This window comes from Bos javanicus, chromosome 10 (assembly GCF_032452875.1).
Source record: "Bos javanicus breed banteng chromosome 10, ARS-OSU_banteng_1.0, whole genome shotgun sequence".
Taxonomy (NCBI): domain Eukaryota; kingdom Metazoa; phylum Chordata; class Mammalia; order Artiodactyla; family Bovidae; genus Bos; species Bos javanicus.
The window spans coordinates 51,055,619-51,082,459 of NC_083877.1; the positions used below are offsets into that span (position 1 = coordinate 51,055,619).

At 40.9% G+C, this 26,841-nt stretch overlaps 1 protein-coding gene and 1 pseudogene across 1 annotated transcript in view; both read left to right on the top strand.

Annotated features, from left to right (window-relative positions):
- Positions 1 to 20,372: 20,372 nt before the first annotated feature.
- Positions 20,373 to 21,341, top strand: LOC133256235 (iron-sulfur cluster assembly enzyme ISCU-like; annotated as a pseudogene).
- Positions 21,342 to 26,489: 5,148 nt separating this feature from the next.
- The window catches only part of ADAM10 (ADAM metallopeptidase domain 10), a 143,600-nt gene continuing 143,248 nt past the window's right edge, over positions 26,490 to 26,841 (top strand). The window contains exon 1 of the mRNA XM_061431157.1: positions 26,490 to 26,839. Coding sequence (XP_061287141.1) covers positions 26,785 to 26,839 — 55 coding nt within the window. The 5' untranslated portion in view covers positions 26,490 to 26,784. The remainder of the gene's footprint in view (positions 26,840 to 26,841) is intronic.

Genomic DNA, 26,841 nt, shown 5'->3' on the forward strand with positions numbered 1-26,841 from the left:
TGTGACCATTAAGACCTGAGTCGTGTGTGGTTCAGCCTGGGGCTGACAGATGGGGAATTGGCAGCAGCTGTAGTATTTGGAAAAGAACTCGTCCCTGAAAAGCTCAGATTTGTTTCCCCAGCTTGTAATATGGAAAATTGAAGGAATTTCTTACGAAATGTAAGTTTTAAAGGCTGGGATCCACTCAAGGTGCACTACACTGCACAATTTCCAGTCTTTCTCGGTTTTGGCTGAGAAACACCCTCCTCCTCATCAGCTACTGGGGAAAACGTTCGCTCTACATGAGGCGTCAGTGCGGTTGTGGATATTGGCCTGCGCGGCAAAAAAAAAAAAAAAAAGTGGGTGATTTGGGCCAATCATAATAAATTAACTTGTGCTTGCATTAGCCAAGTCTTTGCGGTTTTAACTTGGCCTCATTTTGCATGGAGTGGGAAGTGCCTGTGTCAGAAAAAGTCAATTTTCTATTGAGTCTACTCCTCTTAAGGACATTCAGTTTTCAGAGAGGGGAAAGTAGGCTGGTGCTACTCTGATCTGTGATCTGTTCCTGACAGGGGCTTTTTTCTTTTTTTGCCTTTCAACATTCTTTAGGTAATGGGGATCCGAAAATGTCAAGACATATCTTCCTTCCTAGTCAGATGTATCAGTTCCTGATATCTAACAGAATGTGGTCTTTCTGTATCTCTTGATTAGAGAGGATAGACAAAGTTACTAAGCAGTGCTTCATTCACTCATTTAACATATTTCAGTACCCATTACATTGCTGAATTCTGTGGCACTAGGGATGCCTGGTAAATAAGAAGGGCTCACATCTTCTTGCTGTTTACTATCTACTGTTTTTTCTTATTGCTACGTTTTTGATATTTGCTTGGGAAATACTATTTCCTGCAGAAATGATGTTCCTTCCACCTTTTTTATAGTGGCATAATATTATGATACTTATCCAACTCTTGCCAAAGAGGAAAATTAGAGGAGATAATAGAAAGCCCATTACTTCATGGGAAATAGATGGGGAAACAGTAGAAACAGTGTCAGACTTTATTTTGGGGGGCTCCAAAATCACTGCAGATGGTGATTGCAGCCATGAAATTAAAAGACGCTTACTCCTTGGAAGGAAAGTTATGACCAACCTAGACAGCATATTCAAAAGCAGAGACATTACTTTGCCAACAAAGGTCCGTCTAGTCAAGACTATGGTTTTTCCAGTCATGTATGGATGTGAGAGTTGGATTGTGAAAAAAGCTGAGCACCGAAGAATTGATGCTTTTAAACTGTGGTGTTGGAGAAGACTCCTGAGAGTCCCTTGGACTGCAAGGAGATCCAGCCAGTCCATTCTAAAGGAGATCAGTCCTGGGTGTTCTTTGGAAGGACTGATGCTAAAGCTGAAACTCCAGTACTTTGGCCACCTCATGCGAAGAGTTGACTCATTGGAAAAGACTCTGATGCTGGGAGGGATTGGGGGCAGGAGGAGAAGGGAACGACAGAAGGTGAGATGGCATCACCGACTCGATGGACGTGAGTTTGAGTGAACTCTGGGAGTTGGTAATGGACAGGGAGGCCTGGCGTGCTGCAATTCACGGGGTCGCAAAAAGTCGGACATGACTGAGCGACTGAACTGAACTGAACTGAATAGAAAGCTTCTTTAGAATATTGAATTTAGGAGTTTTGTGTGTTTTTGGTCTCCATGTCAGTCCATAAGCAATAAATACTATCGTTCAAATTAGAATCTTTCCCTGAAAAAGAATTGCAAATGTTAACAGATTAAGATATATGTTGCTGGATTAAGCACTTTACAGTATTTAAGATCATTAAGTACAAGTGAGAATATTACAGATTTCGGGAAATTCAGAAGTTAGCATGCTGCCTTGATTATAAAAAGGATATTTATAAAAGTGTATTACATGAAAAAATTAAATGGATGAATCATTTTTACAGGCCAGAAACCACAGTAGAGCTAAAAATCTTGAAAGTGCATCTCAAATAATGACCATTCACCATTTTTCAAAAATGCTACTTAAACCTTCTTGCTCTTGTAGTTTTTATTAGTATATGTTTCAAATGTTCACATGCATAGTTTAATAGCTTATCTATAATAAAAACAGAATCAGTTTTTATTCATAGCAATTATATAAATCAAGATGACCAAATATATATATTTATTTAAGTTTGTGAAAATGTGCATAGTATTTTCTAAGAGAGGTGGCGAGTAGCATCTAGGGAGAATTGTCAGAAGATACTAAACTGGAAAATATCCCATTCTTTTTTGCTTATTTGCATCTCTAGTTAAAATGGATCATTTAAAAAACAAACTGGTTATTAATCCATAATTTTTTATTTTTTTTTCAGGGTTACAGATGTAATAGCCTTAAAAGTCAAATGTTGTTGTTATTTAGTTATTTTAGTCTTTAAGTCCTGTCCCACATTTTATGACCCCATGGGCTGTTTTATAGCCCACCAGGTTCCTCTGTCCATGGTATTTCCCAGCAAGAATACTGGTGGTGTCATTTCCTTCTCTAGAGGATCCTCCCAACTCCGGGGTGGAACCCACATCTCCTACATTGGTGGGCAGGTTCTTTATCATTGAGCCACCAGGGAAACCCAAAAGTCAGATAGTTTATGTAAAAAATCAGTTACTGCTCTATCCCTCCACACTGATGGAGTCCCGTTCAACTCCTAGATGTCTTTAGCTCCTTATCCCCATATTTCTGAGTAACATGATTACACTCTGATGTCTTCATTTAAAAGTTGTAGATATTGTTTATTGATTTAGTCCTATAAAGATGAGGATTTAGGTTTTTTTTTTCATACCATTTTTTCCTCCTTTTGCTCCAACCTCCCAATTTTTTTCAAAACTTTGATCAAAGTACTCAAAATGTAAAGCATTAGATTTATTCACCGCAAAATCAGGTATTTTACTGTGACTCTACTTTTTTTGCTAAAGTTTTGTTTTCCCTGGAATTAACAATTGCCTTATCATTTTGTTGCTTGGCTTTAAAACTCTTCAGTTCAGTTCAGTTCAGTCAGTCAGTCGTGTCCAACTCTTTGCGACCCCATGAATCGCAGCACACCAGGCCTCCCTGTCCATCACCAACTCCGGAGTTCACTCAGACTCACGTCCATCGAGTCAGTGATGCCATCCAGCCATCTCATCCTCTGTCATCCCCTTCTCCTCCTGCCCCCAATCCCTCCCAGCATCAGAGTCTTTTCCAGTGAGTCAACTCTTATCTCCAGTAGCATATTGGGCACCTAATGTCCTGGGGAGTTCCTCTTTCAGTATCCTATCATTTTGCCTTTTCATACTGTTCATGGGATTCTCAAGGCAAGAATACTGAAATGGTTTGCCATTCCCTCCTCCAGTGGACCACATTCTGTCAGATCTCTCCACCATGACCCGCCCGTCTTGGGTTGCCCCACGGGCATGGCTTAGTTTCATTGAGTTAGACAAAGCTGTGGTCCTAGTGTGATTAGATTGACTAGTTTTCTGTGATTATGGTTTCAGTGTGTCTGCCCTCTGATGCCCTCTTGCAACACCTACCGTCTTACTTGGGCTTACCACTAACTCAGCCAGACTTACCAGTACTGTCAACCATATCATGTTATTTCTCAGACCCATTTTAATCTTGTGTACATCTCTCCTGAACACTCACTTCTGCTCTGATCTGGACTTGTTGTTTTATAGGCCTGCTGAGCAGCTGTCATCCTGGGATTTCTTTTTTCTGTTGTTTTAGGAATTGCTTCTTCCTCTCTTCTATGTTGAGTCCTTTCTTTCTTGGATCTCCTGTCTTCCTGTTTCCTTGATTTGGTGGAATATATTCTCAGTTTCCTGAGAAAGAGTGCATAAGAAGCATATTTTTGTAGGTCATATTTGTCTGAAAATAGCTAGACCTTTATTCTACCTTTATATCATATAGTTTGGCTGGAATATAAAACTCAGCATTGGAGATACTTTTTATTCATTTTAGTTGTTGAGAAACTGTCTTCTAGCTTCCAGGTGATTATAGAGTAGTCTGATACTATTAGATTCTGAAACCTCTGTATATAATCTATTTCTTCTCTCTGACGTTTATTTGATCTCTTTCTTCTTGGTGTTCCACCATTTCAGTATTTGATATACCTCTGGGTGGGTCTTGCTTTATTCATTGCACTGGGTATTTGGTGATCACATTCAATGTAGAGACACATCCTTTAGGTCTGGGAAATGTCTTTTTCCTTTTTTTTATAAATCTTATCTTTTCTCTAATTGTATTTATCTTTTTGTTCTGCTTTCTAAGAGATTTACTCAAATTTATCTTTCAATTCTTTTTGATCCATTACTTATTGACACTATTGTATATTTAATGTCTAAGAGCTCCTTCTAGTTCATGTCTTAGAATACTGATCATAATTTTTAATATATCCTTTATATTTTTCAAAGGATGTTTGAACCATATGCTATAAAATAGTATCATTTAGTTAGTATGGAGTTATTGGTAGTGCCAGAGAGTGTGAGATATAGGGATATAGTGCCAGAGAGTGTGAGATATAGTGTAAAACATTGGTTTTATTCTTTAGGAGAGCAAAATCTACTTTGAGAAGTAAGACATTCACGTGAATTGGTCATTAAGAATACAAGTTAATTAATAGTTAATACTGAAGGAGTGGTATAAGCAGTAACTTAAAAAGATTCAGATAAGAAAAAACATCTTGTAGTGTGAGATAATGAAGGAGTAATTAAACTACACTCTCCTGATTAAAATCACAGGCTGATTATTACTTCAGCCTTAAGAAATCTAAAAAATATATCTCTTACTCTCAAAATAATAGTTTTTTTCTTTTTAAATTAATTTTCATTGGAGTATAATTGCTTTACAATATTGTGTTAATATCTGCTATACAGCAAAGTGAATCAGCTATACATATACATATATCCTGTCTTTTTTGGATTTCCTTCCCTATTAAGTCACCACAGAGCACTGAGTAGAGTTTCCCTGTGCTATGCAGTAGTTTCTTATTATTTATCTATTTTATACATAGTAGTATAAATATATCAATCTCAATCTCCCAATTAATCTCACCTCTCTTCCTTTCCCCCTTGGTATCCATATGTTTGTTCTCCACGTCTGTGTCTTTATTCCTGCTTGGGAAATAAATTCATCTTTATCATCAGAATGATAATTCTTTTAAAATTATCTGTTTTTCATAGTTAGATTATGGCTTTTCTAGCTACCATAACAGAAAAAATTGATGCTATATCTGGCTTTTACCCACATTTATTTACTATTATTTCATCTGTCAAGTCTTGCTGATATTGTATACCCCTTTACTAGTTCATTTATGTATAGCCACTTTCTTACTGAGTCCTTATCATTTTTCTACTAGAATCTAGCAGCATTTTAGTTATTCCCCAGTCTATGATTGTGTCTTCCTCACCTTATCCTGCATAAACCTATCAGAGCTATAGTTTAAACATCTTGGTTTTATTTTGTGGATTCTACTAAAAATAATGCAGTGGTTCTTTATTGTTAGTTGAGTCAAAATTGGCTATGATTACTGCACAGGTACAAGACATGTATACCTTTGCTCCTCTTAGCATTTTACACAAGACAGAGTGATAAAATTCTGAGTTAAATTCAAGGGTTTCCATGTAATTCAAATTGCCCTGGCTCTGGCCCTCAAGTGACTATGCAGAAATTCCAGCCTCCTGTAAAGTACATCCCCTATTTAATTATTTCTGAGAGCCCCCATGAGGAGTCCCACACCTGTTCAGAAACAAATCCAATCCTATGATATTCTACCAGGTGCTGCTTCTACTACATGCTGTTTCACCAGATGCTAGTCTGTTCTGGTGGTGTTAAAGATGCATGATGGTGACCGGAGGGAAGTGACCTTCTTTTCCCTTTTATTGTAGCTCTAATGTGCTACAGCATTAATAAAACTTCTCTCAATTTTACTTATGTAGACTTTTTAAAAAGTGGGACCTAAATATGAGTCCAGATAGGTTTCACCAGGAGTGAATTAAAGGAATATAGTCCATCACCTTCAATTCAGAATCCTTGTTCCCTTGGTATTACACCAGATGTTAAGGTTTGTTTTTGTTTTTTTTTTTTAATTCCCTACACACCAGCTCCTTCTTGGTGTACAATTCTAGCCCACTTCCCTTGCCTAGTGCACCTTGTTCCTCTGTGATCAAAACTCTTCTGTCTCATGAGAAAGGGGCTTTGGAAGTGGCTCTGTTCATCTAGTTCATTTTTTTTTAATTGAATCAAGTCTATCTCCTGGTCTCCCTGATGGCTCAGCAGTAAAGAACCTGTCTGCAATGCAGGAGATACAGAAGACACAGGTTGGATCCCAGGGTTCCAGAGCCCCTGGAAAAGAAATAGGCAACCCACTCCAGTATTCTTGCCTGGGAAATCCCATGAACAGAGGAGTTGGGCAGGTACAGCCCATAGGGTTGCAGAGTCCGACATAACTGAGCGACTGAGCGTGCATGCACACATATCTCATGCCTTAGGACTTCTCTCCTCAAACTTCTACCCTGTCAACCCAACAATTTACCTGATCTCTCTCAATTCTAATATGATTGTTCCCAAAATCTGGTTTGGGGATTAGCAGTATCAACATCACTTGGATTCCTGTTCAGTCCAGTTCAGTCACTCAGTCGTACCCGACTCTTTGCAACCCCATGAATCGCAGCACGCCAGGCCTCCCTACAATCACCAACTCCTGGAGTTCACCCAAACCCATGTCCATCGAGTCAGTGATGCGATCCAACCATCGCATCCTCTCTCGTCCCCTTCTCCTCCTGCCCCTAATCTTTCCCAGCATCAGGGTCTTTTCCAATGAGTCAGCTCTTCACATCAGGTGGCCAAAATATTGGAGTTTCAGCTTCAACATCAGTCCTGCCAATGAACGCCCAGGACTGATCTGCTTTAGGATGGAGTGGTTCGATCTCCTTGCAGTCCAAGGGACTCTCAATAGTCTTCTCCAACACCACAGTTCAAAAGCATCAACTCTTTGGCGCTCAGTTTTCTTTATACTCCAACTATAGTCCAAAAACCATAGCCTTGGCTATGGTCCAAAAACCATAGCCTTTGGCTATAGTTCAAAAACCATAGCCTTGACTAGACAGACATTTGTTGACAAAGTAATGTCTCTGCTTTTCAATAAGCTGTCCAACTTGGTCATAACAGTCCTTCCAAGGAGTGTCTCTTAATTTCATGGCTGCAGTCACCATTTGCAGTGATTTTGGAGCCCGCACAAAAATAAAGTCAGCCACTGTTTCCATTGATTCCCCATCTATTTGCCATGAAGTGATGGGACCAGATGCCATAATCTTAGTTTTCTGAATATTGAGCCTTAAACCAACTTTTTCACTCTCCTCTTTCACTTTCATCAAGAGGCTTTTTAGTTCTTCACTTTCTGCCGTAAGGGTGGTATCATCTGCGTATCTGAGTTTATTGATATTTCTCCCGGCAATCTTGATTCCAGCTTGTGCTTCATCTAGCCCAGCGTTTCTCATGATGTACTCTGAATATAAGTTAAATAATCAGGGTGACAATATACAGCCTTGATGTACTCCTTTTCCTATTTGGAACCAGTCTGTTGTTCCACGTCCAGTTCTAACTGTTGCTTCCTGACCTGCATACAGGTTTCTCAAGAGGCAGGTCAGGTGGTCTGGTATTCCCATCTCTTTCAGAATTTTCCACAGTTTATTGTGATCCACACAGTCAAAGGCTTTGGCATAGTCAATAAAGCTGAAATAGATGTTTTTCTGGAAATTTCTTGCTTTTTCCATGATCCAGCAGATGTTGGCAATTTGATCTCTGTCTAAAAACAGCTTGAACATCTGGAAGTTCACAGTTCACTTATTGCTGAAGCCAGGCTTGGAGAATTTTAAGCATTACTTTACTAGTGTGTGAGATGAGTGCAATTGTGCGGTAGTTTGAGCATTCTTTGGCATTGCCTTTCTTTGGGATTGGAATGAAAACTGACCTTTTCCAGTCCTGTGGCCACTGCTGAGTTTTCCAAATTTGCTGGCATATTGAGTGCAGCACTTTCACAGCATCATCTTTCAGAATTTGAAATAGCTCAACTGGAATTCCGTCACCTCTACTAGCTTTGTTTGTAGTGATGCTTTCTAAGGCCCACTTGACTTCACATTCCAGGATGTCTGGCTCTAGGTCAGTGATCACACCATCATGATTATCTGGGTCGTGAAGATCTTTTTTGTACAGTTCTTCTGTGTATTCTTGCTAACTCTTCTTAATATCTTCTGCTTCTGTTAGGTCCCTACCGTTTCTGTCCTTTATTGTGCCCATCTTTGCATAAAATGTTCCCTTGGTATCTCTAATTTTCTTGAAGAGATCTCTAGTCTTTCCCATTCTATTGTTTTCCTCTATTTCTTTGCATTGATCGCTGAGGAAGACTTTCTTATCTCTGCTTGGTATTCTTTGGAACTCTACATTCAAATGGGTATATCTTTCCTTTTCCCCTTTGCTTTTTGCTTCCCTTCTTTTCACAGCTATTTGTAAGGCCTCCCCAGACAGCCATTTTGCTTTTTTGCATTTCTCTTTCTTGGGGATGGTCTTGATCCCTGTCTCCTGTACAATGTCACGAACTTCCATCCATAGTTCATCAGGCACTCTATCAGATCTAGTCCCTTAAGTCTATTTTTCACTTCCACTGTATAGTCATAAGGGATTTGATTTAGGTCATACCTGAATGGTCTAGTGGTTTTCTCCACTTTCTTCAATTTCAGTTTGAATTTGGCAATAAGGAGTTCATGATCTGAGCTACAGTCAGCTCCTGATCTTGTTTTTGCTGGTATAGAGCTTCTTGTTAAAAATGCAAATTCTCAGACTTCCCTGGTGGTTCAGTGGTTAAGAAGCTACCTGCCAATACAGGGGACATGGTTTCCATCCCTGGTGGTCTGGGAAGAGTCCACATGCCATGGAGCAACTAAGCCCATGTGCTGCGACTGCTGAGCCCTGTTGCTGGAGCCTATGCTCCACAACAGGAGAAGCCACCACAGTGAGAAGCCTGTGCCACTGCAAACTAGAGAGTAGCCCCTGCACTCCGCACCTACAGAAAAGTCTGCATGCAGCAACAAAGACTCAGCACAGCCAAAAATAATAAATAAAAAAATTTTTTAAATAAATTCTCTATTTCCCCCCAGATTATAGAATCAAGGTGTAGACACCAGCAACAAGAGGTCAGTTTTAACAAGATCTCCAGGTGATTCTGGTACATGATAAAGTTTGAGAATTACTGTTGTAGCATTAGTGGGAGCCTCCCCTCCTCCTCCCTACTGCTAATAAATAAATCTCAGCAAGACAAAAATTTTCTAAGTTCATCTTCTACAGCCAGTGTTATTTTTTATTATTCTCCCAGAACTCCACACTGCTCTAAAGTTAATTTTTTGGCCATTTTTCTATATACTCTCCCTTGAGATATGTATGTAATCCCAGTTTCAAAATGCTCTTTTGCTCTTGTCTTTCCTCCATTTTTCATGTTAGTATCAGTCTGTTACCCAGGCTTAAAACATTCAAATAGTTTTTAGTTTTCTCATGATCAAGTCCTATTTTTTTTTAACATAAATGCTTAAAGAAATAATTAACTCTGCCTTTTTTCTTTAGTACAAACCCAAAGCATATTCATTTTCCAAAAATTAGAAAACAAGCAAAAAGAGGAAAATAAAAAACACCCTTCATTGAATTATGTGGAATGAAATGTTAGAAATAACACTAGTGATACTTTATTGTACATCTATTCTTCCCAAACTTTTCTAGGAGTCTGAACACGTACATATTTTTGTAAACAAGAATTAGACTATTCTAGGCCAGGGGTGGCGGCCAGGAGGAGCAACCCCACGCCCGAGGCCAGGAGCAGCAGCCGGGAGGACCAACCCCACGTCCAAGGAGCAGTGGCTGTGCGGGCGCAGGAGGGCCTAGAGGAGCTATCCCACGTTGAAGGTCAGGAAGGGTGGCGGTGAGGAGACACCCCTCGTCCAAGGTAAGGAGCAGGGGCCGCGCTTTGCTGGAGCAGCCGTGAAGAGATATCCCACACCCAAGGTAAGAGAAACCAAAGTAAGACGGTAGGTGTTGCAAGAGGGCATCAGAGGGCAGACATACTGAAACCATACTCACAGAAAACTAGTCAATCTAATCACACTAGGATCACAGCCTTGTCTAATTCAATGAAACTAAGCCATGCCCGTGGGGCAACCCAAGACGGGCAGGTCATGGTGGAGAGATCTGACAGAATGTGGTACATGGGAGAAGAAAATGGCAAACCACTTCAGTATTCTTGCCTTGAGAACCCCATGAACAGTATGAAAAGGCAAAATGATAGGATACTGAATGAGGAACTCCCCAGGTCAGTAGGTGCCCAATATGCTATGGAGATCAGTGGAGAAGTAACTCCAGAGAGAATGAAGGGATGGAGCCAAAGCAAAAAAAATACCAACTGTGGATGTGACTGGTGATAGAAGCAAGGTCCAATGCTGTAAAGAACAATATTGCATAGGAACCTGGAATGTTAGGTCCATGAATCAAGGCAAATTGGTCAAACAAGAGATGGCAAGAGTGAATGTCAACATACTAGGAATCAGCAAACTAAAATGGACTGGAATGGGTGAATTTAACTCAGATGACCATTATATCTACTACTGCGGGCAGGAATCCCTCAGAAGAAATAGAGTAGCCATCATGGTCAACAAAAGAGTCCAAAATGAAGTACTTGGATGCAATCTCAAAAACGACAGAATGATCTCTGTTTGTTTCCAAGGCAAAGCATTCAATATCACGGTAATCCAAGTCTATGCCCCAACCAGTAACGCTGAAGAAGCTGAAGTTGAACGGTTCTACGAAGACCTACAAGACCTTTTAGAACTAACACCCCAAAAAGATGTCCTTTTCATTATAGGGGACTGGAATGCAAAAGTAGGAAGTCAAGAAACACCTGGAGTAACAGGCAAATTTGGCCTTGGAATACGGAATGAAGCAGGGCAAAGACTAATAGAGTTTTGCCAAGAAAATGCACTGGTCATAACAAACACCCTCTTCCAACAACACAAAAGAACACTCTACACATGGACATCACCAGATGGCCAACACCGAAATCAGATTGATTATATTCTTTGCAGCCAAAGATGGAGAAGCTCTATACAGTCAACAAAAACAAGACCAGAGGCTGACTGTGGCTCAGATCATGAACTCCTTATTGCCAAATTCAGACTGAAATTGAAGAAAGTAAGGAAAACCATTAGACCATTCAGGTATGACCTAAATCAAATCCCTTATGACTATACAGTGGACGTGAGAAATAGATTTAAGGGCCTAGATCTGATAGATAGAGTGCCTGATGAACTATGGACTGAGGTTTATGACATTGTACAGGAGACAGGGATTAAGACAATCCCCAAGAAAAAGAAATGCAAAAAAGCTAAATGGCTGTCTGGGGAGGCCTTACAAATAGCTGTGAAAAGAAGAGAAGCGAAAAGCAAAGAAGAAAAGGAAAGATATAAGCATCTGAATGAAGAGTTCCAAAGAATAGCAAGAAGAGATAAGAAAGCCTTCCTCAGGGATCAATGCAAAGAAATAGAGGAAAACAACAGAATGGGAAAGACTAGAGATCTCTTGGAGAAGGCAATGGCACTCCACTCCAGTACTCTTGCCTGGAAAATCCCATGGATGGAGGAGCCTGGTAGGCTGCAGTCCATGGGGTCGCTAAGAGTTGGGCACGACTTCACTTTCACTTTCACTTTTCACTTTTATGCATTGGAGAAGGAAATGGCAACCCACTCCAGTATTCTTGCCTGGAGAATCCCAGGGACAGAGGAGCCTAGTGGGCTGCTATCTATGGGGTCGCACAGAGTCAGACACGACTGAAACGACTTAGCAGCAGCAGCAGCAGAGATCTCACCAAGAAAATTAGAGATACCAAGAGAACATTTCATGCAAAGATGGGCTCGATAAAGGACAGAAATGGTATGGACCTAACAGAAGCAAAAGATATTAAGAACAGGTGGCAAGAAAACACAGAAGAACTGTACAAAAAGATCTTCACAACCCAGATAATCACGATGGTGTGATCACTGACCTAGAGCCAGACATCCTGGAATGTGAAGTCAAGTGGGCCTTAGAAAGCATCACTACAAACAAAGCTAGTGGAGTAGATGGAATTCCAGTTGAGCTATTTCAAATCCTGAAAGATGATGCTGTGAAAGTACTGCACTCAATATGCCAGCCAATTTGGAAACTCAGCAGTGGCCACAGGACTGGAAAAGGTCAGTTTTCATTCCAATCCCAAAGAAAGGCAATGCCAAAGAATGCTCAAACTACCGCACAATTGCACTCATCTCACATGCTAGTAAGGTAATGCTCAAAATTCTCCAAGCCTGGCTTCAGCAATAAGTGAACTGTGAACTTCCAGATGTTCAAGCTGGTTTTAGAAAAGGCAGAGGAACCAGAGATCAAATTGCCAACATCCGCCGGCTCATGGAAAAAGCAAGAGAGTTCCAGAAAAACATCTATTTCTGCTTTACTGACTATGCCAAAGCCTTTGACTGTGTGGATCACAATAAACTGTGGAAAATTCTGAAAGAGATGGGAATACCAGACTACCTTATTGCCTCTTGAGAAATCTGTATGCAGGTCAGGAAGCAAGAGTTAGAACTGGACATGGAACAACAGACTGGTTCCAAATAGGAAAAGGAGTACATCAAGGCTGTATACTGTCACCCTGCTTATCTAACTTATATGCAGAGTACATCATGAGAAATGCTGGACTGGAAGAAACACAAGCTGGAATCAAGATTTCCAGGAGAAATATCAATCACCTCAGATATGCAGATGACACCACTGTTATGGGAGAAAGTGAAGAGGAACTCATAAGCCTCTTGATGAAAGTGAAAGTGGAGAGTGAAAAAGTTGGCTTAAGGCTCAATATTCAGAAAACTAAGATCATGGCATCTGGTCCCATCACTTCATGGGAAATAGATGGGGAAACAGTGGAAACAGTGTCAGACTTTATTTTTTGGGGCTCCAAAATCACTGCAGATGGTGACTACAGCCATGAAATTAAAAGACGCTTACTCCTTGGAAGGAAAGTTATGACCAACCTAGACAGCATATTCAAAAGCAGAGACATTACTTTGCCAACAAAGGTCTGTCTAGTCAAGGCTATGGTTTTTCCAGTGGTCATGTATGGATGTGAGAGATGGACTGTGAAGAAGGCTGAGCGCTGAAGAATTGATTCTTTTGAACTGTGGTGTTGGAGAAGACTCTTGAGAGTCCCTTGGACTGCAAGGAGATCCAACCAGTCCATTCTGAAGGAGATCAGCCCTGGGATTTCTTTGGAAGGAATGATGCTAAAGCTGAAACTCCAGTACTTTGGCCACCTCATGTGAAGAGTTGACTCACTGGAAAAGACCCTGATGCTGGGGGGGATTGGGGGCAGGAGGAGAAGTGGATGACAGAGGATGAGATGGCTGGATGGCATCAGTGACTCGATGGATGTGAGTCTGAATGAACTCTGGGAGTTGGTGATGGACAGGGAGGCCTGGTGTGCTGTGATTCATGGGGTCGCAAAGAGTCAGACATGACTGAGCGACTGAACTGAACTGAACTGAAGTGAAACATTTGTTTCAGTTATCAATATATCATAAACCTCTTTATGCATTAATATCCAGTCATCAGCAACATTCCTAGTGACTTAATAAAATCCTAATATATGGCTGAACAATACCTGTTTCTTAGATATTTAGATCATTTTCATTGTTTATTATGAACTTCACTGCGATCAATGTCCTTGGAATTGAATCTCTATAACTGTACATATAATTAAATCCATCAGATAAATTGCTAGAAGTGGAAGTCAAGTCAGGATATGACTGTTTCTTCAGTGTTTTATTCAAGCTTTGCTTTCCATTCTCTCTGCTGTCCTAGGTTACTGAGTGTGTTGGAATAAACTTGCTAACTGATTTCACTATGATTTCTTTTCCTTTGAGTACATTATGTATATTGCTAGATAAGCAGTGCTTTTGTTATTTCCTCCTACTGCTGAAAAACCTTTAAAGGCACTTCCTTAACTACTAAATATCATGAGTTGGCCTGATAGTAAAAGCTTTCCTTAATCTGTCCTCATTCTTTTTAACCACCATTATCAGGTTTCCAAGAGAACCTCGTATTTTACATTCACCCTATCCCTCATTATATTTATTTGGAACAGTGATTGTCAAAGGTCAGTGTGATTAACTCTTAGGTGAAAAGCCTATTGAAATGTGTGTTTCTGGGCTCCACCCCTAGAAGTTTCATTCAACAGAACTGGAGAAAACTTAGGAATCTGCAATTTTGACAGGCAGTCTAGGTGACTCTAATGCTGTTGTGCCACTGGTCATATATTGAGACATGCTCATCTGAAACAATATCAGATAATAACCATTTGCATTATTGAGATGTATAGTTAATATGTTAACAAACAAATAGTAAGAATTAAGACTCATTTGCTTATAATTACAAACAAAACCTGTGATTATTTATTCAATATTTACAATCTGGCATTGTGGGGCACAGAAGAGATATTAAGCATGAGCACGCAGAAGCAGCCTTATGTGATGAACAGTGTGATGTTCAGAGAAAGTGTGATGAGCAGACTGCAAGAACTGGGACAAGAACCTGATTTTACCGTTGACTAATTTTATAAACTTGGGTAGGTCAATTTACTTCTCCTAACTTCAGTTTTCACCTTTTGTAAAAGAAAAAAATAAAAGCATGTGATAAATAATAGCATGAATGATTTTGCTAGATGCTTTTGTAAACAAAATGGGAACAGAGAGTAAAGCTCTTCAAAGATATTATTGCTGTTATTGCCCTCAAACTGGTTACAATCTGCTTAGGAAGACAAAGCATAAGCATCTACAAAGAGAAATAGAAATGGGACACCTAAGGCAGTGCATAAGGGCTACTATAAGGTATTTCCCAGAAAGATGAGAATTAAAAAACCAAATAAGTATAAAATAAATCAGTTTAGCTATTTGTCATAGTTCCCTTAGAAAAAGGAATACTTTCCAAGTTGTAAAGAAGCAAAAGTAAGCTCTGGAAATTAAATCTGAATAGGTGTAAAAAGTTGTAGCCTAATCAGTTACAACTGAAGAAAGCAACTAGTAATAACAGAAAGGGAGATGGTAGTCTTTATGGAATCTAGAGAAGATCCCAAAACATAAGGGTTTGCCACGATAGGCTTTAATCACCGTCTAAGGAGACGGGGTGGGGAGAGGGCATGGTGTGTGGGGGGGGCACCTGAATAGGTGCATGGCCTGGTACTGGTCTAGTACCTTGATAGATTCTTATGTAGCACAGTCAGTTGGATAGTTGGATGAACAAATCAGTAAAATCATTCTATTAATTTCTTCTGTACTGATACCTTGTTTACTAGGACTTAGCCTCTGAAGCTTTGAAGATTACAAAAGAGAATGTATTATTGATTTAACATGAACATCTATGTTGTAAAAACAATAAGGTGACATTTTGATCAAGATGTAAGTCCCTTGAAGTTTAGTTCCTATGAATTAGTCTTTGTTGGCTGATCAATTCAGAGTGCAGTGAGAAAAATCAAGCTTCTTGAACTTCAAAGCTAAGAAGTAGATCTGGATCATGGCAGTGATAATAAGAATGAATTCATCCAGTAATTCAAAAGACTAGACTACAAGATTTGGAGTCAAACATACTTGATTTAGAACCCTGGTCTGCCCCTGCTTCCTCATTTATAAAATGGGATATTACCTACTTCACAGCATTGTTGGAAAGAGTAAATGGGATCGTGTTTGGGAATTGCTTACCTTGGTGCCTGGCACTACATCAAGAATATTGTCTGGGTGGTCTGGAAATCCCCAAAGCAGGAACAGAACAAATTTTGGTTGCATGAATAACCTATAATTATCATTGTCATCCTGTAAAGTTTTCTGAGTGCCCTCTGCTCCACCCCAAAGCCTCTTCATCAATAAAGTAACACATGATTAATTGCAGATGAAGGATATAAGTAATAGGTGTTTTGTATTAAATGTGATTGAGATCAGGGGCCCCAAGATTCTAGGAAAACACTTCAGAACTATTTGGAACTTGGTCTAATTTTTAAAACAAGTATCAGAAGGTAAAATACTGAAAGGGATAATACAGACTACAGGCACATTAGGCCAGCCCCGTCCAAGGAGGGCTGCCTCTACTCAGTCTCAGCCAACTGATGCTTTGCAGGAACTTCAGTCTGCTTAACCTTTCAGCTTTCACAGAAAATCTGGCGTCTAGGCTTTAACATGAACATTCCTAACTGTTGAAGAATGACATATAATTAAGAAAAAAAGTATTTTCAACTACAAATCAAACTGAACTTGTCTGTGAGTCTAATTTGGTTTATGAGCTACCAGGTTGTCATCAGCACTTTAAAGCCTATGTATGAAATACATGTTAAAATGTGACCTGAGGCATATTAAACATTTTAAGAATTTATTTGAACAAAAATTGATTTGAATCAGGAAGCATTCAATCTAGCAGATAGAAAGGTACTGTAAAAAATGAAAGACTTTTATAGGCAGAAGGGAGTGAAAACAAGGAAGTTATATTAGGCAAAAGAGCATGTTATTATCGCAAAGCTACTTTCCTTTAGGGGACAATAAGAGACAGACCCAATATACAGTTAGGTATATTACCTATCAGGTGCTGATCAGGTGATTCCTGATTGACTGGTTTAAGTTTCTGTGTCTGAGAGAACTGAAACTATTAAATCTTAGTTTGGTGACAAGAGGCCTAGTATAAGTAACTCCATTTTGGGCCCATTGCCTTTCTTTCTTTTTTAAATATACTGTAGGGGCAGGGAGGAAACAAGAGACGGAAAATGTAGAAGGGAGAAGGTTGCCGATATCGTGGCATTCCCACATGCAGCTTGACAGGGTGGAGTAGAAGCTGTATTGTAAGGAGACGAGAGAAAAGTTTGGACAATTGAGTTTTTTGGAGCATCTTGAATGTTAGAATAAGATACCATGATTTTAGACAGTGAGGGGAGTAATCACTCCTAGGTTTTGAACATATTAGTGAAATTGATTCTATTCTGGCATTAAGAGTCAATAAACATTTGTTGGATATATATTTGCTTAACTCTCTGAGGTTCTGTTTTCAAAACCCCTATAACATGTGATTCATTACTATCCTTAGGAATTAAGGAAGATTTAAAATAAATAAACAAATACAGTACCATTTGATACAAATACATTAGAATTATGGACATGGTATACTTAATTTTTTTTTTTTTTTTTTAGCCCCTTGACTCTCCCTGTATGTTTTCTCAGCATGCTGTGCGTGGAGCAGGTTGGGTTTGAATGTCATGGTTATTGAGCAAATGATTTTAAATTTTCTCTAGTGGTAAAGTCAGTGAAAATGTTACAAAGGAGAAACCTGAGCTATATGTTTAACAATATTTACTCCTTTACATTTGAAAGGAAAGTGATATTTATAACACTCTTCTAAATGCCTTAAGTTGTAAATACCATTTTCCACTGTTCTCTTTTCCTCAAAAGCGGATTTTCATTTTTATTTTATTATTTTTATTTGACTTTGCCAGATCTTAGTCAGAGCATGTGGCATCTAGTTCCCCAACCAGGGATCAAACCCGGGCCCTTTGCATTGGGAGCTCAGAGTTTTAGCCACTGGACCACCAAGGAAGTCCCCAAATGGATTTTACAAGTGTTTTTCTTCTCTGACCCATCTTTTATACAGAAAGCAAAATCCTGACCCAAAAAAGTGTCATAAAATGAATTATTGAAATTCCTTATGGAGGAAATAAAATGTGCAAAGATACTGAAGAGGGAAGTGATATGTGTGTCTGAGAAGACAACTGCAGTTGAACAGCAGCGTATTGTAGTGATTAGAGCACATGCTTTGGAGTCAGATTTAACTTTGGGTGCTGACTCTGCCAGGTACCAGCATTGAGATTTTGGTGATTTAAGTTCTTTAAGCTTCCATTTCCTTACTAATAACGAGCTACTGCACTTAGTCGCTCAGTAGTGTCTGATTCTTTGCGACCCCATTACCCGTAGCCTGCCAAGCTCCTCTGTCCATGGGTATTCTCCAGACAAGAATACTGGAGTGGGTTGCCATGCCCTCCTCCAGGGGGTCTTTCCAACCCAGGGATTGCACCCTGGTCTCCCACATTGCAGGCGGATTCTTTACCATCTGAGCCACCAGGGAAGCCCAACAACCAGCTACTACTATTACTCTGATTTTTGTCCTTGCTACTTTTAGAAGATAAAGTAGGAAAAGAGCCATGAAAGATGAATCTGTCACGGAAAGCAATGGCTAGATCATAAAGGCCTTGCATTTTATCCTGGAGATAAAAGGATATATTTTCAAAAAGGTCACTCTGGCAGCAGTGGTGTCAAAAAGTCAGGGAATAGGTGATATGAACTGGGGAGACCAGAGCTTGGGCTGTGGGAGTAGAAATAGGTGGAAGGGGTGGAATTTCATACAGTGGAGAATAGAGATGACTTGATTGTCTGCTGGAATGGGAGAGAAGTTTAGGTAATTGCATGGATGATGTTGCCTTAATCCAAATAGGGAATTTAGAAGGAAAAAAAAAAAACAGTTTGGGTAGGTTGATGTAGGGGTTTGTTCACTTTGGGACATGCTGAATTTGGTGTGGCCATGTAACGTCAGGAAGGAATTGGCTAGTACATGTTAGATATGTAAAAAACACCTAAGATTTTACAATGCTTGCTCTAATGCCTTGCAATATTCTCAATGGCTTACCTCTATTAATTTATTTAACTCCCTACCTTCAAAGGTAGGTATTACTACTCCTACTATTCCTAATGTAAACATTAGGAAATTAGGGTACAGATGCCTCAACTTATTCAAGGTTGCCGTACTGGCGAACGATGCAACTAGGTTACATCGGGCTGGTACATAGGGCTGGTGCTTGGGGCACAGGTGTAGGAAAAGTGCTGACTATGTGCTAGGTTGGAGAAGGCTTGGCACCCCACTCCAGCACTCTTGCCTGGAAAATCCCATGGACAGAGGAGCCTGGTGGGCCGCAGTCCATAGGGTCGCTAAGAGTCGGACACGACTGAAAGACTTCCCTTTCACTTTTCACTTTCATGCATTGGAGAAGGAAATGGCAACCCACTCCAGTGTTTTTGCCTGAAGAATGCCAGGGATGGGAGAGCCTCGTGGGCTGCCGTCTATGGGGTCACACAGAGTCGGACATGACTGAAGCGACTTAGCTTAGCATGTGCTAGGTAGTGGGATAGGATTCAGAACAATACAGATCCAGGCTTTGTTTTCATGGAGTTTACAGCCTAGTGAGTCATAGACATTGGAGGTAGTAAAAAATAGTCATGCACATGAAGAATGAGAAAATATGAAAGCCAAAGATAAAATCCTGAGGAACATCAATATAATATCTAAAGGATAAAGAGAAGAAGAAACCCTAGGGAAGATATGCAGAAAAGTGAAAGGGAAAGTGTTAGTTGCTCAGTTGTGTCCAACTCTTTGCAACCTCATGGACTGTAGCCCACAAGGCTCCTCTGTTCATGGAATTCTCCAGGAAAGAGTACTGGAGTGGGTAGCCATTCCCTTTTCTGGATAGCCATTCTTTTCTCCAAGGGATCTTCCTGACCCAGGGATCAAACCTGGGTCTCCTGCATTGCAGGCAGATTCTTTACTGTCTGAGCCACCAGGGAAGCCAAGAGATGCAGAAGTCACAGTTAAAAGTAAGGAGGAAAATCAGGGGTGAGCACGGCCTTGGGAAACATTGGAAGGGGGAATTTTGAGGAGAGAATGTTAATTGACCAAAAAGCCTAGTTAGATGAGTTAAAGTGTGTAGTGGCATTGGTAACTAACAGATCTTTGATGGCCCCAGCAAGGGTAGCTTCCTGGGGCTGATGGGGATGGAAGCAAACTGTAGTGGATTGAGGTGAAATTTGAAAGCAGGACCAGAAGTGAGAGAGACTGGAGTGAGATGGGTTAAAAGTCCAGTAAACGAGAGAAAATGTGTGAATTGGAGTGACAGTAGTAGGTAGGGAAGGATTTAAGGCACAAGAAAAACATTTTTAGGGACGAATTAATAGTTGAATTAATAGAATTAATAGCCTGGTGGGCTGCCGTCTATGGGGTCACACAGAGTCGGACACAACCGAAGCGACTTAGCAGCAGCAATAGATGGTGACTGGTTATGAGTAGACAAGGGAAGAAGAGTCAGATAATTTCATTCCCCATCCCAGGCTACTGAGAGTGTTGGTGCCATTATCAGAGATAAGTTAAACATACTTAGTTTGTCATGACAGTGAGACATGCAGCATGCATGTCTTTAGTTGGAGTTGGAAAATTTTAAATGTAATTGTTGGGCAAGCCCGCAAGATGGCGGCGGCTGGAGCGGGCCGTCTGAGGCGGGCGGCGTCGGCCCTGTTGCTCCGGGGGCCCCGCGCCTGCCCGCCCGGGAGCTCTCAGCTCCCGCTCGGCTCTGTCACAAAAAGGTTGTTGATCATTATGAAAATCCCCGAAACGTGGGGTCCCTTGACAAGACATCTAAAAATGTTGGGACTGGATTGGTGGGGGCTCCAGCGTGTGGTGATGTCATGAAATTACAGATTCAAGTGGATGAAAAGGGGAAGATCGTGGATGCCAGGTTTAAAACATTTGGCTGTGGTTCTGCCAACGCCTCCAGCTCGTTAGCCACCGAATGGGTAAAGGGGAAGACGGTGGAGGAAGCCTTGACCATCAAAAACACAGACATCGCCAAGGAGCTGTGCCTCCCGCCTGTGAAACTCCACTGCTCCATGCTGGCTGAAGACGCCATCAAGGCCGCCCTGGCTGATTACAAACTGAAACAAGAACCCAAAACAGGAGAGGCCGAGAAGAAATGAGCGCCTGGTGATGGATGCCTCAAAGGGCCCACAGGCTGCCAGCGCCCCCACCCACGCAGTCACATGGGTGTTCAGAAGCCCTCGCACTACAATAAAAGCGCTCTGAGATCACACAACCTTTGCTGCTCACGTTGCGAATCTAACTCAAGCAAAATACACAGCCTAGTTGTTCTGAACCCTGGGGTTTCCTGCAGCTCACTTTCATCGCCTTAACCTCGTGTGTGTCTATACCTCGCGTGTGTCTATTTCGATTTATGTGTATGACCCCAAAACTGAAATTAGCGAAGTCTCAGGTTTGGGTAGTCGTGAAGTGCACAATATCTAATTCTACCTGAATCTTTTGGGGGAAGATTACCAATAGAAAGCCTTGGTAAGATTATTTGGTAGGACCAAATAAAGTACACGTATTGTACATAAAACAGATTTTGCATCTATATAATAAAGCAATGTTGTAAGACGGAAAAAAAAAATGTAATTGTTGAAATGTTTGCTAGGATTGGCTTTAAGTTGTGCAAGCAGCATTTTCCGGCGGTATTACTTATGTAATATACTGTGTACAGCCATGTACTTCCTAGCTGAATTCCTCATTATTAAAATTTGGGATAACTTTCATTTATACTGATAGTATCAAAGCTGGATGTTGTCATTAAGGAAATAATACTGTTAATCACTGCTTTTGAATGGAAGAACCATGATACTTATTTTTATTTAAACACTTACATAGTAATAGCCAGACACTATTATAATCACTTTACAAATGTTAAATAATTTAAACTTAATCATTCTCATAAAAAAAAAGAAAAGTTGAGGTTAGAAAAGGTAGTAAGTTAAATGTCAAATAAAACAGTGGTTCAAACTTGTAACATTGAATCCCTTTCATTATGATACTGATATGTGATCAATTTGTTTTTAAGTGAAAAGAAATACAATCTTAAACATAATTCTTGATGACCACCTTGATAATACAAAACGTATTTTTACCCAGTTGAAATTAAAAAGAAAACACCATTTACCTCTACCACTGAAATTAACTATAAAAGTTGCTGCACAACTAAACATGCCACAAGATAGTATAACAGCTAAAAAATCAAAACATTTGCAGACAGCACCACCAGAAGAAAATACAAGCACAGGTATATGCAATGTAATATTTCCATGTAACTCATCTTTCCTAAGATTGGATCTTTTAAGAAAAAGAAAAAAAAATCATGAGATTCTGCCATAATGGGCACTATTGATGATATTAGAACTTCTGACCGTATTTTTGAGCTTACTGATGTTGGAGCAAAACTAGAGTAATTCATTTTTCAAAATGAGAATTAAAAAAGCACGTGGTAATAAGTCGAAAAAACCTACAGTAAAAAGTAGGAATTCCAAATTATTATTAGTATTAATATCTATCTTTTCTAATTCAGCCTACTGAAGCAGGATGCTAAAGATGAGGACTAATTTGTTGCTTAATCCATAGTCCTGTCTGACTCTTTGTGACCCCACAGACACAGGCTCCTCTGTCCAAGGATTTCTCAGGCAAGTGGGTTGCCATTTCTTCCTCTAGGGGATCTTCCTGACCCAGGATTGAACCCATGTCTCCTGCTTGGCAGGATTCTTTACCACTGAGTCATCCAGGAAGCCTGAAGACTTCAGTTCAGTTCAGATGCTGAGTCATGTCCGATTCTTTGCGACCCCATGGACTGCAGCACGCCAGCATGCTGCTGATGCCATGATGCCATCTAACCATCTTATCCTCTGTCACCCCCTTCTCCTTCCGCCTTCAATCTTTCCCAGCATCAGGTGGCCAAAGTATTGGAGTTTCAGCTTCAGCATCAGTCCTTCCAATGAACATTCAGGACTGATTTCCTTTATGAATGAGTGGCTTGATCTCCTTGCAGTCCAAGGGACTCTCAAGAGTCTTCTCCAACACCACAGTTCAAAAGCATCAATTCTTCAGTGCTCAGCTTTTTTTATAGTCCAACTCTCCAAATATGACTACTGGAAAAACCATAGCTTTGGCTACACAGACCTTTGTTAGCAAAGTAATGTCTCTGCTTTTCAATATGCTGTCTAGGTTGGTCATAATTTTTCTTCCAAGGAGCAAGGGTCTTTTAATTTCATGGTTGCAGTCACCATCTGCAGTGATTTTGGAAGCCCCCCAAAATAAAATTTCTCCCTGTTTCCATTGTTTTCCCATCTATTTGCCATAAAGTGATGGGACCAGATGCCATGATCTTAGTTTTCTGAATGTTGAGTTTTAAGCCAACTTTTTCACTCTCCTCTTTCACTTTCATCAAGAGGCTTTTTAGTTCTTCTTCACTTTCTGCCCTAAGGGTGGGGTCATCTGCATATCTGAGGTGATTGATATTTCTCCCGGAAATCTTGATTCCAGCTTGTGCTTAATCCAGCCCGGCATTTCACATGATGTACTTTCCATATAAGTTAAATTAGCTGGATGACAATATACAGCCTTGACCTACTCCTTTCTCAATTTGCAACCAGTCTGTTGTTCCATGTCCAGTTCTAACTGTTGCCTCTTGACCTGCATACAGATTTCTCAAGAGGCAGGTCAGGTGGTCTGGTATTCCCATATCTTTCAGAATTTTCCAGTTTGTGGTGCTCTACACAGTCAAAGGTTTTGGTGCAGTCAATAAAGCAGAAGTAGATATTTTTCTGGAACTCTCTTACTTTTTCTATGATCCAATAGATTTTGGCAGTTTGATCTCTGGTTCCTCTGCCTTTTCTAAATCCAGCTTGAATATCTGGAAGTTCACGGTTCACGTACTGTTGAAACCTGGCTTGGAGAATTTTGAGCATTACTTTGCTAGCGTGTGAGATGAGTGCAACTGTGTGGTAGTTTGAGCATTCTTTGGCATTGCCTTTCTTTGGGATTGGAATGAAAACTGACTTTTTCCAGTCTTGTGGCCACTGCTGAGTTTTCCAAATTTGCTGGCATATTGAGTGCAGCACTTTTGGAGCATCATCTTTTAAGATTTGAAATAGCTCAACTGGAATTCCATCACCTCCACATGCTTTGTTTGTAGTGATGCTTCCTAAGGCCCATTTGATTACGCATTCCAGGCTGGCTATAGGTGAGTGATCACACCATCGTGATTATCTGGGTTATGAAGATCTTTTTTGTATAGTTCTTCTGTGTATTCTCACCACCTTTTCCTAATATCTTCTGCTTTTGTTAGGTCCAAACCATTTCTGTCCTTTATTGAGCCCATCTTTGCATGAAATGTTCCCTTGGTGTCTCTAACTTTCTTGAACAGATCTCTAGTCTTTCCCATTTTATTGTTTTCCTCTTATTTCTTTGCATTGATAACTGAGGAAGGCTTTCTTATCTCTCCTTGCTATTCTTTGGAACTCTGCATTCAAATGGATATATCTTCGGATAACCAACATACCACATGTAAACTGTATGCATGTTTTTCATGTAATAACACATGATTTGATACACTTAAGTACTGCAAAATGATTACCAGTATTAGATTCCCAGCACTTATTCATCTTATAACTGAAGTTCGTACCCTTTGAACAATATCTCCAGATTTCCCCCACCTCCCAGACCCTGGTAACCACCATTTTACTCTCTGCTTCTTTTAGTTTGGGTTTTTTAGATTCCACATATAAATAAGACCACACCGTATTTGTCTTTCTGTTTGATTTATTTCACTTAGCATAATGCCTTCCAGATTAATCCCCGATGGCAAGATTTCCTTCTTTCTCATTGCTGAATTAATATGCCATTTTATCTATATACCACATTGTGTTTAGCCATTCATCCATACAGGGACACTATTGTGAATAATGTTGTAATGAATATGTGAGTGTAGATTTCTCTTCAAGACCTTGATTTCACTTCCTTTGGTTTTATACCCCAAAGTGGGTGTTGCTGGGCCCTATGGTAGTTCTATTTTTAATTTTTTGAGGAACATCTGTGCTGTTTTCTGTAATACTTACACCAATTTACATTCCAACCAAAAATGCACAAGAGTTTCCCTATTTCCATATCCTTGCCAACAAGTTTGTCTTGTCTTTCTATATATATATATATATGTATATATTTATTTATTTATTTTTGGCTGTGCTGTGTCTTCACTGCTTTCTGCAGGCTTTCTCTTGTAGTGTGCAGGGGCTACTCCTCCTTGCCATGCACTGGCTTCAATAGTTGGAGCACGAGGGCTCAGTAGTTGTGATGTGGGGACTCCATGGGCTTCAGTAGTTGTAGCACACAGGTTCATTAGTTCTAGCTCCTGGGCCCTAGAGTGCTCAGTAGCTGTGGCGCAGGGGTTTAGTTGCTCCAGGGCATGTGGAATCTTCCCAGATGCGGGACTGAACCTGTGACCTCTGCATAGGCAGGCAGATTCTTATCCACCGAAGTCCACATATCTCTTATCTTTTTGAGGATAACCATTCTAACAGTGTGGGCCTTATTTCACCGTGGTTTTGATTTGCATTTCCCTGATGATTAGTGGTATTGAGCATCTTTTCAAGCACCTATTGGTCATTTGGATGTTTTCTTTGAAAAAGCACTAAATTCCTCTGCACATTTTTAAATTGGATTGTCTGCTTTGTAGCCTCTGAGTTGTAAGAGTTCCTTGTATATTTTAATTATTAACCCCTTGTAAGAGAAACAATTTGAAGTGTTTTCTCTCATTCCAAACACTGCCTTTTCATTTTGATTCTTCTGCCAAGGGTTTTTAGTTTGATGTGGGCCCACTTATTTACTTTTGTTTCTGTTGTTTGTGCTTTGGCATCACATCCAAAAAAATCATTTCCAAGACCAACATCAAGTTTTCCCTGTTTCCTTCTAGGTCTTACGGTTTCAGGTTTTATGTTTAAGTCTTTAGTCCATGGAATACAAGTTTAAAAAATCAAAGTGAGTTACTGTGAGCTCAAATAGGAGCTTCAAAGAAGTTGGGGTGAAGGAGACTCCAGAGTTCTCTTCAGAGAATGAACAGAAAGTGGTAACTAGGACATTTTTCAGGCTAGATTCGGTACCTGTGGTTGAGGCTGCACGCTTTTAGAATGGCCAAGGCCTGGTCTGTGACAGTTTTACAGAATTCAGAAAAATAGGACTTAGGCTGTATGTTTCTGCTGCTTGAAGGGCTTTACATTGAGGTTCTGAGCTTTGTCGGCTGTCTCCAAAGTAATAACTGTTTATTGGGACTTTGCTTCTTTTGCAGGGTGGGGGAGGCTTTGCTTTTGTTTACTTGGTAGAAGTTGTGCACCCAGGGAGGCAAAAAAAGAAGTAACGAAAATCCCCATTCCCTGTGAAGTTAAAACGAGGACAGCGGCCCCTTAACATCCCTCACCTTGCCTCTTCTGCTCAAGACACAGGTCTGAGCAGCACCAAGAGTAAACCCTGTACGGTCCACAGAGTTGCGCTCCAGTCCGGGGGCGGAACCCCAGGAAACCCCGCCTCCCAAGCCCAATCCCAGCTCTCCGCCGGCGGACAGGAAGCGGCGGCGGGCCTAGCAGCCCGGGAACCGGCCCCAGTGCGCATGCGCGCGCCCCTGGGGCGCCTGGGGGAGGGGGAGGGGCGGGAGGAAGGGGTGCGGCTCCGCCTGCCCGTTGGGCGCCGGCTGGTCACGTGGTAAGGAAGGAGGCGGAGGTCCCGGGCTCGGGGGAGGGAGGTAGAGAAGAGGGAAGGAGCGAGGGAAGGAAAGCGGGGAAGGGAGGAAGGAAACGAACGAGGGGGAGGGAGGTCCCTGTTTTGGAGGTGCTGGAAGCTTTGCCGGCTCTTGAAGTGGGGCGAGAGGGAGGTGCTTCGCCGTTTCTCCTGCCCGGGGAGGTCCCGGCTTCCCGTGGAGGCTCCGGACCAAGCCCCTTCAGCTTCTCCCTCCGGTTCGATGTGCTGCTGTTAACCCGTGAGGAGGCGGCGGCGGCGGCGGCAGCGGAAGATGGTGTTGCTGAGAGTGTTAATTCTGCTCCTCTCCTGGGTTGCGGGGCTGGGAGGT